General features: G+C 38.0%; 1 protein-coding gene across 4 annotated transcripts in view; it reads right to left on the bottom strand.

The window, feature by feature from the left end:
* MTDH (metadherin) overlaps positions 1-16,048 on the bottom strand; it is an 85,591-nt gene that overhangs the window by 25,129 nt on the left and 44,414 nt on the right. For 2 of the 4 annotated variants that reach the window (XM_002819305.6, XM_054519189.2), the window contains exons 5-7: positions 15,222-15,287; positions 13,119-13,355; positions 4,650-4,748 (exon numbers count right to left, since the gene is read on the bottom strand). In XM_002819305.6, the coding sequence (XP_002819351.3) occupies positions 4,650-4,748; positions 13,119-13,355; positions 15,222-15,287 (402 nt within the window). The remainder of the gene's footprint in view (positions 1-4,649; positions 4,749-13,118; positions 13,356-15,221; positions 15,288-16,048) is intronic. The other 2 variants (XM_009243973.4, XM_054519191.2) reach the window with 1 other exon arrangement.

Raw genomic sequence — 16,048 nt, 5'->3', positions numbered from 1 at the left:
CCTCAGCCTCCTGAGCAGCTGGGACCACAGCCATGTGCCACCATGCCTGGCTAGTTTTTAAATTTTTTGTAGAGAAGGAGATTCACTATATTGCCCAGGTTGGAATAATAAATATATTTTAATAGTGAAATTACATCTATCCAATCCTTATTAAGCACTTACTATGTGCTAGAACTTGAGCTAGGTAGGTACTAGAGATACAAAAATAAGTAAAATAGAATCCCTCTGCACGTGCAGCTTGTAGTCTGTCTATTCAGGGGTGAAGATAGGTAAGCTTAACAAACTATTAAATACAGAGTGATAGATTCTGCCATGGGGGCTGTGGAAACAGAGAAGAGCTAAGCTAGTGGAGGACAGGGAGAGACAACATAAGAATTTATAGTCTAGTGGAGGAAAAACATGGAACAGGTGATTACAAGTGTGAAATGTGTTACAAAAAAGGAAGTTCCTTCCTGTATTTCTAAATTCACCACCATGAGCAAGTATCTGGAGTCAGTATTACATAGAGGTGAAGAGCATGGGTCTTCATGTCAAACAAATGTACATTTGAATATTGTTCTACCACTTAATACCAAGATGATTTTGGTCAAGTTTCTTAATGGGCTCTATTATCAACTTCATAGGATTGCTGAGAGGATTATATGAGATACATGTAAAGCAATTCATGGCAATGCAGTAAGTGCTCAATGAATGATAGCTATTGTTTTTATTATCACTGATGATATTAAAACCAGTTTCTAATCTATAAGGCATGTATAGTTAAAAATTTATTTCTCACAATTCTGATGAACCTCTCAGTAAGATATACTTCATATGTAAGATATACTTCAATTCAATCTAGTAGATGTCTGGAACCAACTACTCATCTTATACCAAGCATTCATTAATAATACTTTTAGGAGGTTCACATACCAAACTATCATTGGCTTTGCTTAAATCTCAGATAAGAAACTCAGATTTTGAAAACTGCTGTCCATAAGCCATGTCTCTAAGACTTCTTGCCAGAAAAGAAACTATTAAGCAGAAAAAAGTTTAGGCAATTGAGTGGGCAATATACCAACATGTCACCCATTTTCTTAATACATGTGGTAGGAGATGGAGGTGAAAAATAAAAATTGAGTAAAATGCTTAGTAAAAGTATTTTTTATGACAGGGTCTCGCTCTATTGCCCAGGCTGGAGTGCAGTGGCAAGATCATGGCACACTATAGCCTAGACTTCTCAGGCTCAAGTGATCCTCCACTTCAGACTCCTGAGTAGCTGGGACTACAGGCATGCGAATCACGTCCAGCTAATTTTTTTTGTAGAGATGGGGTCTCACTATGCTGCCTAGGCTGGTCTTGAACACATGGGCTCAAGAAATCCTTGCACCTTGGCTTCCCAAAGTGCTGGGATTACAAGTGTGAGCCATGGCACCGGCCTGGGTAACTAATTCTTAAGATTCATAGGCCTAATGTACCAAAAAACTTCTTAGACATAGTTCCCTTAAAAATGATTCACAGTATAGTTTGCTCCAATTATAATTTCTCATCGCTAAAGTTTTCCATTAGTCTGCCAATGTCTTTTCAAAGAGCCATACCGGTTTTCTTTTCAAAAGGGTAAGGAATTTGTCTCTTCATTTAATTTGCTTATGGAATAACATTTTAGGTTTAAGTATCTCTTTGCTGGTCTTTATTTGGTTGTCAGCTGTTTCTTGTCAGAACTTAATTCTTTTCAAAGAGCCATACTGGTTTTCTTTTCAAAAGGGTAAGGAATTTGTCTCTTCATTTAATTCACTTATGGAATAATGTTTTAGGTTTAAGCATCTCATTGCTGGGCTTTATTTGGTTGTCAGCTGTTTCTTGTCAGAACTTAATTCAATGTAAACTTTAATAACTTTTTAATAAAAGAAAACAATTATGTTAGAAAAACATTCTCCAGTGTTAACAACATTGGGTTAGTTAACCACATTGGGTAGACTAATTTTGCCACTAGAAGGATACCAACAGCAGCACTTACTGGATATTTACTATATGTGAGGCAGTGTTCTAAGTGCCTTATATGTATTAACTCATTTAATCTTCTCAGCCGTACTGTTTGGGAGGAATTACTGTTTTTACAGAGAAGAAAATTGAGGCATAGAATAATCATGTAACCTGCATAAGGGCAAAGGCAGGGAAGTTAAGATTGAAATCCAGGTAGTCTGTCCTGAAAGCTCATGCTTTCAACCACTCCATTATGCTGAAGCGAATTCATTCACTCCTGTGTGCCAAGAAAAAGTTCTATTCAACATCTGACTTTTTACATGGATTACAATAATGCTGTTCCTTTATGGTCAAGATAGCAATAGATTAATGTATGTCTTCAAACTGGAGGGCCAATATATTAATTATATCATACTGTAAATGTAAATCTAATGTAATATACTTTGTGGATTTGTAATCTAAAATACTAAATCATTCATTTTAGAAATTCAGAAGTAATAATTAAATTCACTGAGCACCAAAAATAGAGCTGCATTAAAGATGGTGACACAGAAAATAAAGTTTACAGAGAAAATGTTAAAGAGAAACTCTGGACTTAAAAAGACTGCCAATACAGCATAACAAATTTAAGTAAGATGGTGTTTCTGATACATATTACTTTGATTAAGTATAGAATCCTGTGGATACATGTTTTAAAAATCTTTTATTTTAGCAGCCAATCATGTTTTTCATATTCAAAGTATCTTAATATGGATAAAATAAAAAGTGTATCTATTCTGTCCAAGCAGGAAGGCCTGGAGACCTGTCCACTCAATTTTCCTCTGCCTCAACCCACAGCAGCCCAAGACACCTTACTGCTATTTTCCTATAGTCACTCCTATCATTGTTATAATCACTCCTCAATTCTATTCTGCATATAGCTGATAATTTTTCCTAAAGCACAAATACACTGTTTATTTTTTTCCCCAAAAATAGTGCTTTCACATTCTTGTAAAACCTTGGATTTAAACACTTCATACACAGTCAGCCCTGCGTATCCATGGGTTTTCCATTTGTGGGTTCAAAAATATTCAGAAAAAAAAATGAATGAACTGTGTCTGTATTGAATATGTACACACTTTTTTTCTTGTCATTATTCCCTAAACAATACAGTATAACAACTATTTACACCATATTAGTTACTACAAGTAGTCAAGAGATAATTTAAAATATATGGGAAGACATACGTAGGTTATATGCAAATACTATGCCATTTTATCATAGGAGACTTCAGCACCTGGGGATTTTGGTACCTGAGGGGGGTCGTGGAATCAACCCCCCATGGATACTGAGAGATGACTGTAATTTACAGAGCTTTCATGTTCACCCATTACCTCATTAAAGCCTCACAACAACCTATGAAAACAGACATGACACGTTATTTGCTCAATTTTACAGTTCCCAGATAAGTGACAAAGCCCAAACCATATGAGGTACTACATTTTAGAGTTGGGACTAAAATTCATATCTACTGTCTAAGCTAGTACTGAAAGCCCCCAGCTCCCTAACCTTTAGCCAGCAATTCAAGGCATGCATTTCACAATATGGTCCTCCCTGATCTTTCTCTCCTCATCTCCCTTAATCTGTAAGAACTGTGCTTTAACCACTGTGTCGCCAGCTTACCTTGATGATTACTATCATCACCAAGGCTGTACCAGATAGTGGTTAAGAGCATGAACTCTGGAGCCAGACTAGCAAGGTATGAATACCACCCTCCTCCATTTAACTAACTGTGTGGCCTGGGGAAAGCTAGATAACTTTCCCTTGTCACAGCTTTTTCATCTGGAAAGTGTGGAAACAAATAAAACCTACCACATAGAAATGTTTAAAGCATTAAATGAGATAATAAAATCCAAAAGACTAAAACCAGTGCCCGGCACATAGTCCAGTGTTTTTATTGTCATTATTATTACTACTGAACACCTATGTATAAAGGCTTGCACTAGGTCCTGAGTGAGAGTGCTAGTCCCCATTTTCAGAGAGTTCTTAACTCTACTTGGAGAAGCAAAACATATGCTTAAAAATGGTGGAAAACCCCACAGGGAACATATAAGTGCTAACAGTAGAAAACAGTAAATAGTAAAAAAGGATGTGAAATAAAAATTCAGAGAAAGTACATTTTGAGATTTAGGTTTGCGAGGAAAAAAACCTCATAATTTTTTTTTTTTTTAAATGAAGACGGCATGAGCTTTCTGAACATACAAACCATATTCTTCCTTTCTAAAATGAGTCTTCCTTTAACTAAACTTCTACTGGCAACTGGGTTAAGAAAGTAGTTTTCTACCAGCACAAAAATGTGTGTATACTTCACAAATACAAAGCCATTTCTGTATATTTAATTCAGTCTATTATACTACCTAGGAGGAGAAAAGACATTCATTTAAAACAAAAAACTTAAAAACCAGAAATACTACAGAGCAACTAGAAGAAAACTTTATGTTTAAATATTGCCTCAATTATGAAAATTCAGTTTTAATTCTACAGGTATTCAATAATCAGGTTTCAAGTAGTACATTTGGTATTAAATTATATTCTTATGACCTTTAAAGGTGAGAAATTAGAATTAAAATTAAAACATAAAGCATGAATTCAGGGTGCTAGAAAGAAAACTCTGAAAAAAATAACTGATAATTTTTAAAAGGACATACTTAACCCAGACCATTCATCATCGATATAGGGTTGATTACGGCTAACATCCCACTGATAATCAGAAGTGGTAGACTGAGAAACTGGCTCAGCAGTAGACCCTTAAATGAAAAACGAATGCAATAAAATTAAAAATGGAATTTCCTAATGATGTTTCATAACAATAGTTCTATACTTTGACACGGAGACTTTATTTTTAAAATTTCTCCTAAAAGGAAAAATTCAGACATTAGAAAAAGAATTAAGTTAAAAGGAAAGGTAGAATTGAGGGTAATTTTAGATTAACTATGATAATCACTTATCTAATTCAATGATCAGAAATTTATGTTTTCCCTAGCACCAATCCATTAGATTTTGTGTGTTTTGTATTATACGCCAACTGGTAAGTTACCTATAAATTTCTTTTTTTTTTTTTTTTTTGAGACAGGATCTCACTCTGTCACCCAGGCTGAAGTGCAGTGGCATGATTGTGGCTCACTGCAGTCTCAACCTCGCAGGCTCAAGAGATCCTCCTACCTCAGCTGGAACCGCAGGCTTGTACCACCATGCTGGGCTTTTTTTCTTTTTTCTTTTTTTGAGACAGAGTCTTGCTTTGTTGCCCAGGCTGGAGTGTAGTGGCACAGTCTTGGCTCATTGCAATTTCTTCCTCCTCGGCTCAAGCAATTCACCTACCTCAGCCTCCCAAGTAGCTGGGACTACAGGCACACATTACCATACCCAGCTAATTTTTGTATTTTTTGTAGAGATGGGGTTTTACACCATGTTGCCCAGGCTGGTCTTGAATTCCTAGGCTTAAGTGATCCTCCTGCCTCGGCCTCCCAAAGTGCTGGGATTACAGGCATAAGCCACCATGCCTGGTCTCCTGGCTCATTTTTTAAAATTGTTTTCGTAGAGAGAGGGTCTTCCCTGTGTTGCCCAGGCTGGTCCTGAACTCCTGGTCTACAGGGATCCTCCTCCGCCTCCCAAAGTGCTGGGATTACAGGCATAAACCACTGTGTCCCGCCTACAAACTTTAAGAAGTCAAAAAAAGTTGTTTTTTCCTTCTTCTTAATGGAAAATAAAACACAATAGAAATCTCTGCCATTGATCATTTTAGTCCTGGATGTTTCAGGGCTATGTATCCTCAGAACCTTGAAAGAGGGAACTAGAAAATGTCTGAGTTAGCTAGAATCTTTTGGCTAAGAAACATTAGAGAAATAGGTGGTTATCTAGAGAGGTGAGGCAGAGAGAAGCCAAAGAGACAAGAAGAGTTGCAGGAGGTCTAGAGACTAAGTTCAAGTGCATTTAAAGAAAACAAAATATTATCTCACAAGTTTTTGTCTGTTTTTGTTTTTTCTCAGGTGAGGGGAGTAGGTTGGGTGAGAGTGGGTTCACATAATCTTTTAGGAACCTGATGAAAGCTGTGGCAGTCTACTATCCAGAGCTTAACATGAAATTCTGCATATAGTTTTGGGGGCATATGAGTTCACTGATGCCAGGCCAAACTCCTTGCTTTATAGATATAAATTCACTTTAGGAGGTAAATGTAAAGCAGTGGTTCTCCATCAGGTGTGCGCACACACATATACACCCCTTCTGAATTGGAATTTACATGTGTACTGGAGTCCTTACACACACACACACACACACACACACCCCTTCTGAATTGGAATTTACATGTGTACTGGAGTCCTTACATGACTCTGATACGTATTTTGGATTCAGAGCCACTGTATAAAGAAATGGTTATGAAGAAAAGATACTTGGTTAGTATAAAAGTGTTACGTACAATCACGTCCTCCCACGTGAGTCCTTACTACTAATTTATAAATTTCTTCTTGGTTACAGATGATCTTACCAGCAGCATTCCACTAATATATTATCTGCTTGATATACATTCTCTCTCTATATATGTTTAATATGTATATTTTAATGTAAACTTTAACAAACAGAGTAACCCTATAAAATTCACATGTATTAATATATTAGATGCTTAGAAGCAGTACTGTAACACTGGTGCTATTCCTTTAGCAGCCCACACGGCCTTCTCTGCATATATGAAGGGAATAGCATGTGTGTTGTACAGAGTCACCAAATGAGGAAGCAATAAACTTGTACCTCTGGAAATGAAATGTAGTCTATGAGACCAGAGTTTAGCAAACTATGACCCACAGACCAAATCCAACCATCCGGTTTTTATATGGCCCATGAGCCAAGAACAGTTCTTACATTTTTAAATGGTTAAAAAAAAAATCAGGCCAGGTGCGGTGGCTCACGCCTGTAATCCCAGCACTTTGGGAGGCCAAGGCAGGTGGATCACGAGGTAAAGAGATGCAGACCATCCTGGCTAACACGGTAAATACAAATTTTTTTTTACAAAAAATATTTTTTTTTGTAAATAAAAATACAAAAATACTACTAAAAATACAAAAAATTAGCTGGGTGTGGTGGCACGTGCCTGTAGTACCAGATACATGGGAGGCTGAGGCAGAAGAATCGTTTGAACCAGGGAGGCGGAGGTTGCAGTGAGCCGAGATTGTGCCACTGCACTCCAGCCTGGCAACAAAGTGAGACTCCATCTCAAAAAAAAAAAAAAAATCGAAATAATAATATTTTGGAACCAGAAAGTCATTTGCTTACTGTTGCAGGTTGCTTTCCTGTTACAATGGCAGGGTTGAGTAACTGCAACAGAGGCTGCATGGCCCACAATGCCTAAAATGTTTACTATCTGTCCCTTTATACAAAAAGTCTGCTGACCCCCTTTCTAGGTTAGTGATTCCAGATACTGTGGAACTACAAAATTAGTAAACTGGGTCCACGAATTCCAGTGTGAACCAAGCACTGCAACACTGCAAACTAAACAATGTCTCCCATAATATATATACATATACATATATATACACACACACATATATATACACACACATAAATATACATATATATACACACGTATATACACATATATATACACACACATACACACACACACACACACACACACACGTATATATATATTTTTTTGAGACAGAGTCTCACTCTGTCACCCAGTCTGGAGTGCAGTGGAGCAATCACGACTCATTGTTCATTGTAGCTTCAACCTTCTGGACTAGTGCAATCCTCCCACCACAGCCTCCTGAGTAGCTGGGACCACAGGCAAACACCACCATGCCTGGCTAATTTTTTTTTTAACTTTATGTAGTGATGTAGTTGCCCAGGCTGGTCTTGAACTCCTAGGCTCAAGTGATCTTCCCACCTCAGCCTCGCTACATGCTGGGATTAGAGATGTGAGCCACCACACCTGGCCTCCCATATTTATGTAATATTTGTTAAATACATGTAGTTTCTATAAGATTAATAAAACATATATCCATTTAAGTAATGCAGAATTAACAGTAGTTTATTAGTAATCATGTATTTTATAAATCAACAGATACTTATAGTTATTATGTGGGAATTCATAACCTGAAAGGGTTAGTTTTAAACTCATGATGAGTAACAGTGAACAGAAGTAAAATGTCAAATTGTAACTAAAAGTATGGTAGGACTACATTAGCAGCAGAAGAATATGAACCTGAATGGAAGGCCTTGCATGTGTATTTGTCTGTGTGCCAATACACTGTCAGTGATCTCAAGCTACAGAATCCTTATTCCCCTAGAGAGGGGAATTAAGCCATTTGCACATAAGAATTTAGGTCTTCTCTTCCTGTTGTAAAGGCCTCTGCCACTTTATAATACCTGCTATTTATATTGATAGCAGTACTTGATGTTGATTAGTTCTTCAAATAACAAGCACTAAAATTAAATGTTTTTGTTAGCTGAACAAAAGACTGTCTTTCACATACTAGAAACAGCAGAGTTAAGTGTGAGAGATGCAAAAGAAGCAGAATTCTGTTCAGAGGTATTCATTCCCCTATCCACACTAGACCAAGCAGCTGTTAAAATAAAAAACATCACTTGGAACCTTCAATTTGCATCAGACTTGAAAGATATGTAAAGATTTAAAATTATGAGACTATTTAAAGATAACCTTAGAAATGAGAACCACTTAATATAGCAATAGCTACTATTTACTGAATATTTATCATGTAGCTGGGCCCCTTACACCAACCACTTCTAATCCTTACAGGAACTTTGCTAGACAGTTTTGGAGCAATTAAGTGACTTGCTGATAGCTAGAAAACAGCTGAGCCACGAATGCAGCTTAAGTCAATTCCCAAAGCCTATGCTCTTTTCCACTATACCAAGCTGCATTATTATTTATCATAATTAGGCAACTATTTTGGGATAGCACTGAACTTGGTACTTGGCTTTCATTACAACAAATCCTCACAATTACATAAGTATGAGGTTCATTCAGGTTAAATAACTAGCCTGAATGTCCATAAAAGCTATCATGTAGAAGAATAGAGGTTCATACCCAATAGAGCTGTCTGAACCAGTCCCTGTTTATTCCTCTATACCATGCTACTTTCTCAATATTTTCAAGACATTTCTTATTTTAAACAACGTAAACCTCCATGAGACGAGTCACATCTGTCTCTTTTCAGTGACTCATTACAAATCTAATTTAATATAGTTCCCTTTCATTTTCAATAAAGGTCCTAGTCTATCTAGGCCGGAACTCTGATTTGCTGTTTAATATTATCTGTAACAACATTAAGCAAATACCATCTAATTTATGTCCTAATTATGAAATGCTATATAGCTTTTACTAGTAAACTGTAGGCTGGGCGGAGTGGCTCATGCCTCTAAACCCAGCATTTTCAGGGCCGAGGTGGGCAGATTACGAGGTCAGGAGTTCAAGACCAGCCTGGCCAACATGGTGAGACCCCATCTCTACTAAAAATACAAAAATTAGCTGGCATGGTGACACGTGCCTGTAATCTCAGCTACTCGGGAGGCTGAGGCAGGAGAACTGCTTGAACTGGGACCTGGGAGGTGGAGGTTGCAGTGAGCCAAGATCGTGCCACTGCACTCCAGCCTGGGTGACAGAGCAAGCCTCCATCTTAAAGAAAAAAAAAAAAAAAAAAAGCAGCAGCAAATTGCAAATTGTAAATATCCCAAAAGGTCACACAGTTCCTAACATTACTCCATAAAATTCAACCATTTCTTTTACCAAATATGAAAGGATGCTTTATAGCACAGAAATTAATGCTTTCTTCTGTGCTGAAAATGAGAGTGGGAATTTAGGGAAGGTCTTTTTTTTTCTTTTTGAGAGGGAGTCTCGCTCTGTTGCCCAGGCTGGAGTGCAGTGGCTCGACCTTGGCTCACTGCAATCTTCGCCTCCCAGGTTTAAGCAATTGTCCCGTCTCAGCCTCCCGAGTAGCTGGGATTACAGGCACGTGCCACCATGCCCAGTGATTTTTTTGTATTTTAGAACAGACAAGGTTTCACCATGTTGCCCAGGCTGGTCTTGGAACTCCTGGGCTCAGGCGATCTGCCATCCTCAGCCCTGCAAAGTGCCAGGATTACAGACATGAGCCACCATGCCCAGGCAAGGGAATGTCTCTTTCAAACAAGTTTTGATACCTCTACACAATTTTTCAATATAATGGAGAGGAAGGGAGAGCAAGCTTAAGAACAATATAATTAAATGATCTAGCACTTGATTTTTGAGGGTGTTAGCTTTAAAAGAGAGGGGCCAGTGTTGATGGCTCACACCTGTAATCCCAGCACTTTGGGACGCCAAGGCAGGTGGATCACCTGAGACTGGGAGTTCGAGACCAGCCTGACCAACATGGAGAAACCCCATCTCTACTAAAAATACAAAATTAGCCAGGCGTAGTGGCGCATGCCTGTAATCCCAGCTACTCAGGAGGCTGAGGCAGGAGAACTGCTTGAACCCAGGAGGCAGAGGTTGTGGTGAGCTGAGATCGCGCCATTGCACTCCAGCATAGGTAACAAGAGCAAAACTCCGTCTCAAAAAAAAAAAAAAAAAAAAAGAAAAGGTCCAGAAGAAGCCTAACAACAAAGGAAGAAATATTTTTCTACTTACATACTAAAACTAAAAAGTTTCTAGTGTCTATTGCTCCCTCAAATTAGAACAGATAAAAATATCTGCAATAAGCACAAGAGAAAAAATCATATGTTTAATGCACAAGAAAGTATAACTAGATTTAAAAAATAAAACAGTAGGCAGATGTGGTGGCCCACATCTGTAATCCCAGCACTGTGAGAGGCCGAGGCAGGTAGATCACTTGAGCCCAAGAGTTTGAGACCAGCCAGGGCAACATGGCAAAACTGTGTCTCTACAAAAAAATACCAAAATTAGCCAGGTATGGTGGCACATGCCTGGGGTCCCAGCTACTAAGGAGGCTAAGGCAGGAAGATCTTTTGAGCCATGGAAGTCAAGGCTGCAGTGAGCAATGATCACACCACTGCACTCCAGCCTGGACAACAGAGTGCGACCCTGTCTCAAAAAATTAAAAACAAAACAAAACAAAAAAACACGAAGAGCTCATTAGACAAATGGGAAAATAACAAGAACAGACAATTCATAAAAGAAATAGAAATGACCAAGAAAGGGCCGGGTATGGTGGCTCACGCCTGTCATCCCAGCACTTTGGGAGGCCAAGATAGGTGGATCATGAGGTCAGGAGTTTGAGACCAGCCTGGCCAACATGGCCTGTCTCTACTAAAAGTACAAAAATTAGCCGGTTGTGGTGACAGGCCCCTGTAATCCCAGCTACTCAGGAGGCTGAGGCAGGAGAATCACTTGAACCTGAGAGGTGGAGGTTGCAGTGAGCTGAGATTGCACTGCACTCCAGCCTGGGCGACAAAGCGAGACTTCGTCTCAAACAAACAAACAAACAAGCAAACAAAAAAAGAAATGACCAAGAAAGTTGTGGAAAACTTTTCAATCTCATTAGTGATTCCAAAAAGTTAACCAAAATAATTTATGTACTTTTTGCTTATCGAATTAGAAAAGGCGAAAAAAAAAAAAATCCCCAACCTTGCTAAGCATATGATAAATGGGCACTTATACTGATGCTTGGAGTATAAATTAGAACAACTCTCTTAAGAAAATACTTAGGCACTATGTAGTAGAGCATTATAAACATTCATATTCCCTTTAATCCAATATCACTCACAAGACTCTGTCCTTAAGAAATAACCACAAAACATGGCCAGGTGTGGGGGCTCACACCTGTAATCCCAAAACTTTGGGAGGCTGGGGCAGGAAGACAACTTGAGGTCAAGAGTTCTAGACCAGTGTGGCCAACATGGTGAAACCCTATCTCTACGGAAAAAATACAAAAATTAGCCAAGTGTGGTGGTGTGCACCTGTAATCCCAACTACTCGGGTGGCTGAGGCATGAGAAATGCTTGAACCCAGGAGGCAGAGGTTGTAGTGAGCTGAAATCATGCCACTGCATTCCAACCTAGGTAACAGAGCGAGACTCCATCTTAAAAACCACAACAAAAAAATCCCAAACAAATATATTCCGTGAAACATTATCTACAACGGTTAAAAAAAGGAAAATTGGCTGGGCGCGGTGGCTCACGCCTGTAGTCCTAACACTTTAGGAGGCCAAGGTGGGCGGATTCCTTGAGGTCAGGAGTTTGAAACCAGCCTGGCCAACATGGTGAAACCCCGTCTCTACTAAAAATACAAAAAAAAAATTAGCTGGGTGTGGTGGCGTACGCCTGTAATCCCAGCTACTCGGGAGGCTGAGGTAGGAGAATCACTTGAACCCAGGAGGTGGAGGCTGCAGTGAGCTGAGATCATGCCACTGCACTCAAGCCTGGGAGACAGAGCGAGACTCCATTAAAAAAACAAACAAACAAACAAACAAACAAAAAACAACAAAAAACACTATACACAGTTGCGGGCAGGAGAAAGGGAGGGAGAAGAAATATAAATAACAGCGGTTGTCACTAGGTGGCACAGTGATAACTGTGAGATTTTCCTTATCATTTTGCAATTTCCCACATGTAATGTGGACTTCTTTTCTATAATACACACACACACACACACACACACAAATTAAGTTGCTTTTAACTTGATAACTCTCAACAGAAATAAACTTCTCAACTACTGGTCTTTATATTAAAATCCAGAGGAAAATTTAATTATAAATAGGCACCTTGCAGACTGTAAAATACTCTCTAAGTGGATGTTATCAACTGTACTTCCATTTACTATTTTTATTTAGACTCAACAGAATTGTTGAAATTCATCAATAAGTCTACTCACACATTACATGTATCACATCAGTAAGAATATATAATTACACCAGTTAGCTATGTTGATAATCAAATGTGATAAAGTATGTGAAAGCACTATGTAAAGAGTAAATGATAAATGTTATTTACTTATTTAATTCCCACCTTGCTCTACAAAAAGGATGTGAGATGAGTTAATTATTACTATTATTTCTGCAGAGCAGTACTTATTTTTCTATTCATAGTTTTTTTCCTATTTCTGAAAAATTAAAAATGTACAAGATTAGTAATTTTAAATAAACTTAAATTTTTCTAACACTTCTTACCAATGCCAGAAAATATTGAACGGTCACTCCAACTCCTTCCCCAGTCTTTTCCATTTGTATTAGCATCTCCAGTGTCTTGACTCCAGGCAGATGGCTCAGTTTTCCTCCTTCCTGCAGAAGCAGGTGAAACGGAGTTCCACTTCTCCTCACCTGCACTGATTTGTGAGGAGAGTTTTACAGACTTTTCATTCCAGCCTCCTCCATTGACAGTGAGGTTTTCATTCAATCCTGAAGAAACTTAAAGAAAAGAAAATGAAGATTAAAAAACAGGTACATGACTTCTTAAAACTGGGATATTTTCACATTTCTATGATTGCTTGACTTATATTTATTACTCACTTCCCCTACTATCTTTTGATCACTAAGGATTGCCTTAATTTAAAAACAGGAGGCTTGAACATAACATATATACTAACAAAGTTGTTTCAGCAGAATAACTTGCTCAAAGGAAGTACAACAGAGCAAACAAGAAAATGACACATATTCTGAATACTCACCCACTAAGAATATGAAGACATTTCCTTAGTTACATGTTCTTTCCTTAATTATTTATATATATTACATTATGTATCAACCAATGATTCTAAAACCTGGCTACACATTAAAATTAACTGAAAAATTTATTAACAATAGACTCTGGAGCCTCAGCCCAGACCAATTAAAATCAGAATCTTTGTGGTGGAGCCCAGGTATCATTATGTATGTATAGTGTATGTATGTACACACACACAAATACACATAGGTGTGTGTATAGATAAGTACATGTTTCTTTTTACATATATGTGTGTACGTGTTGTTTTTGAAAGCTTCCTGCATAACTAATGTGTAGCCAGGGTTGAGAACCATGGGCATGAAGGAAGCTGACAGTGCTAAGAACAAGCACTGAAAAGCATGAAATGAGGCTGGGGCGCAGTGGCTCATGCCTGTAATCCCAGCACTTTGGGAGGCTGGGGGCAGGCGGATGACCTGAGGTCAGGGGTTCAAGACTAGCCTGGCCAACATGGTGAAACCCTGCCTCTACTAAAAACACAAAATTAGCCAGGCGTAGTTGCAAGTGCCTGTAATCCCAGCTACTCGTGAGGCTGAAGCAGAATTGTTTGAACCCAGGAGGCCGAGGTTGCAGTGAGCCGAGATTGTGCCATTGCACTCCAGCCTGGACAACAAGCAAAACTCTGTCTTAAAAAACAAAACAAAACAAAACAAAACAAAAAAAAACCTGATGCCTGTAATTCCAGCACTTTGGGAGGCTGCGGTGGGTGGATCACCTGAAATCAGGAGTTCGAGACCAGCCTGGCCAACAAGGTGAAACCCCAACTCTACTAAAAAATACAAAAATTAGCCAGGTATGATGGCGGGTGCCTGTAATCCCTGCTACTCGGGAGGCTGAGGCAGGAGAATTGCCTGCACCCGGGAGGTGTAGGTTGCAGTGAGCCAAGACCATGCCATTACACTCCAGCCTGGGCAACAATGGCGAAACTCCATCTCCCAAAAAAAAAAAAAAGCCTGAAATAAGAAGGTGCTTTTTTCATTTCCAAATTTATTTTACTACAACACTTTTGTTTTCAGGTCAGGCATAACACTCTACTTAATTCAATCTTTATCATAAATGAGTAAATAAAACATTTTCTATTTATAAAGCAATGAAAAACTTTAGACTATAGTCCACTGTGAAATCTTTGATACTTGACTGTCAAGGAAGCAGTTAAAACATTATAGGAACTAAAGCTTTTTTTTTTTTTTAACATACAAACATCAAGTATTTTATCCGATATATGCTATATTAAACCCAAGTCCAACAAAAATCTTTCTTCTCTACTGACTTAAGTGATATAAACAAGATTCAAAGTTGCATATAAGCGACTACTGAATGTTTTTATATATGGGGGAAAAAAGACTAGAACATATCAAAGATTGTTAGAAGTGCGTGTGATTTTTCTTTTTATTTTCCAAAATCTCTGGACTGTGATTATGTTACTTTATTAATTAAAAATCATTTTAAGACTTTTTTCTTTCCTTCTGTGTCATTCATTTGAGGAAAGAGGTATGTATATAAATTTCTATTTTGATGGGCCTTCAATTTAAGTTACATGTAATTTCTCTCACCCTGAAGTGTAGAATCTCCTTTTCCAGATTTAAAGTTGCTAACTTGAACATTTAGATGAGAATCACCTGGTTAAAATAGAAATAAAATTTATTTAATACTAAATAGGGCACTATGCACATTAAATTAGGAGTAACACATAAATTAATTTTTACTTATTATCTATTATAAATTGCTCCTTCAAGTGCTAAATTCTTCCACTGGAAAAAAGTCAATTTTACAACACATTTCACTTGTTGGTAAGGAACTGAGTTTTCTGGTTACCATATTCTTAGTCAACTAAAATGCCAATAAAGAACCTGGAAAACTGCCTATGTACAGACAGAGTTTGCTATTCTACAATAGTTATCAAGATTATTTTAAGTAGGAACTGGAGTATTGGGCTCTGTAATTGGATTCAACTTTGCCACCTCTCAACAACACCAGCTGCCTTTTCAACAATCCTGGAAGCAAACACATCAACTTATGAAGAACTTTGCCAGTATTTGGGACCAGGACTTAGGAAATATGGCAAGAGGTGAGAATACACATTATAACACAAAAATACTATTTCTCTGACACTAAAAAGCATAATGATCACAATGTTTAAAAAAACCAGCATGACATAGGATTGTGCTAGCAAGGATGGCATGCAAAAGACAGCGAAAAAGAATCAACAAAAATACTAAAGCATAGCTAATATGTAACAGTGAAAATGGGTAAGTAGAAGTCATTGCTGTATCATGGCAATAAATTCCACCAAGTTATCAAGCAAAAAATAAAAGGTAACAAGGCTAAGAAAATGGTCTGGAAACAACTGAGGTGTGGGGAGGTGGGAAGGTCATTAACA

The sequence above is a fragment of the Pongo abelii genome, chromosome 7 (genome assembly GCF_028885655.2).
Source record: "Pongo abelii isolate AG06213 chromosome 7, NHGRI_mPonAbe1-v2.0_pri, whole genome shotgun sequence".
NCBI lineage: Eukaryota > Metazoa > Chordata > Mammalia > Primates > Hominidae > Pongo > Pongo abelii.
This window is presented reverse-complemented; position numbering and strand designations above follow the sequence as displayed.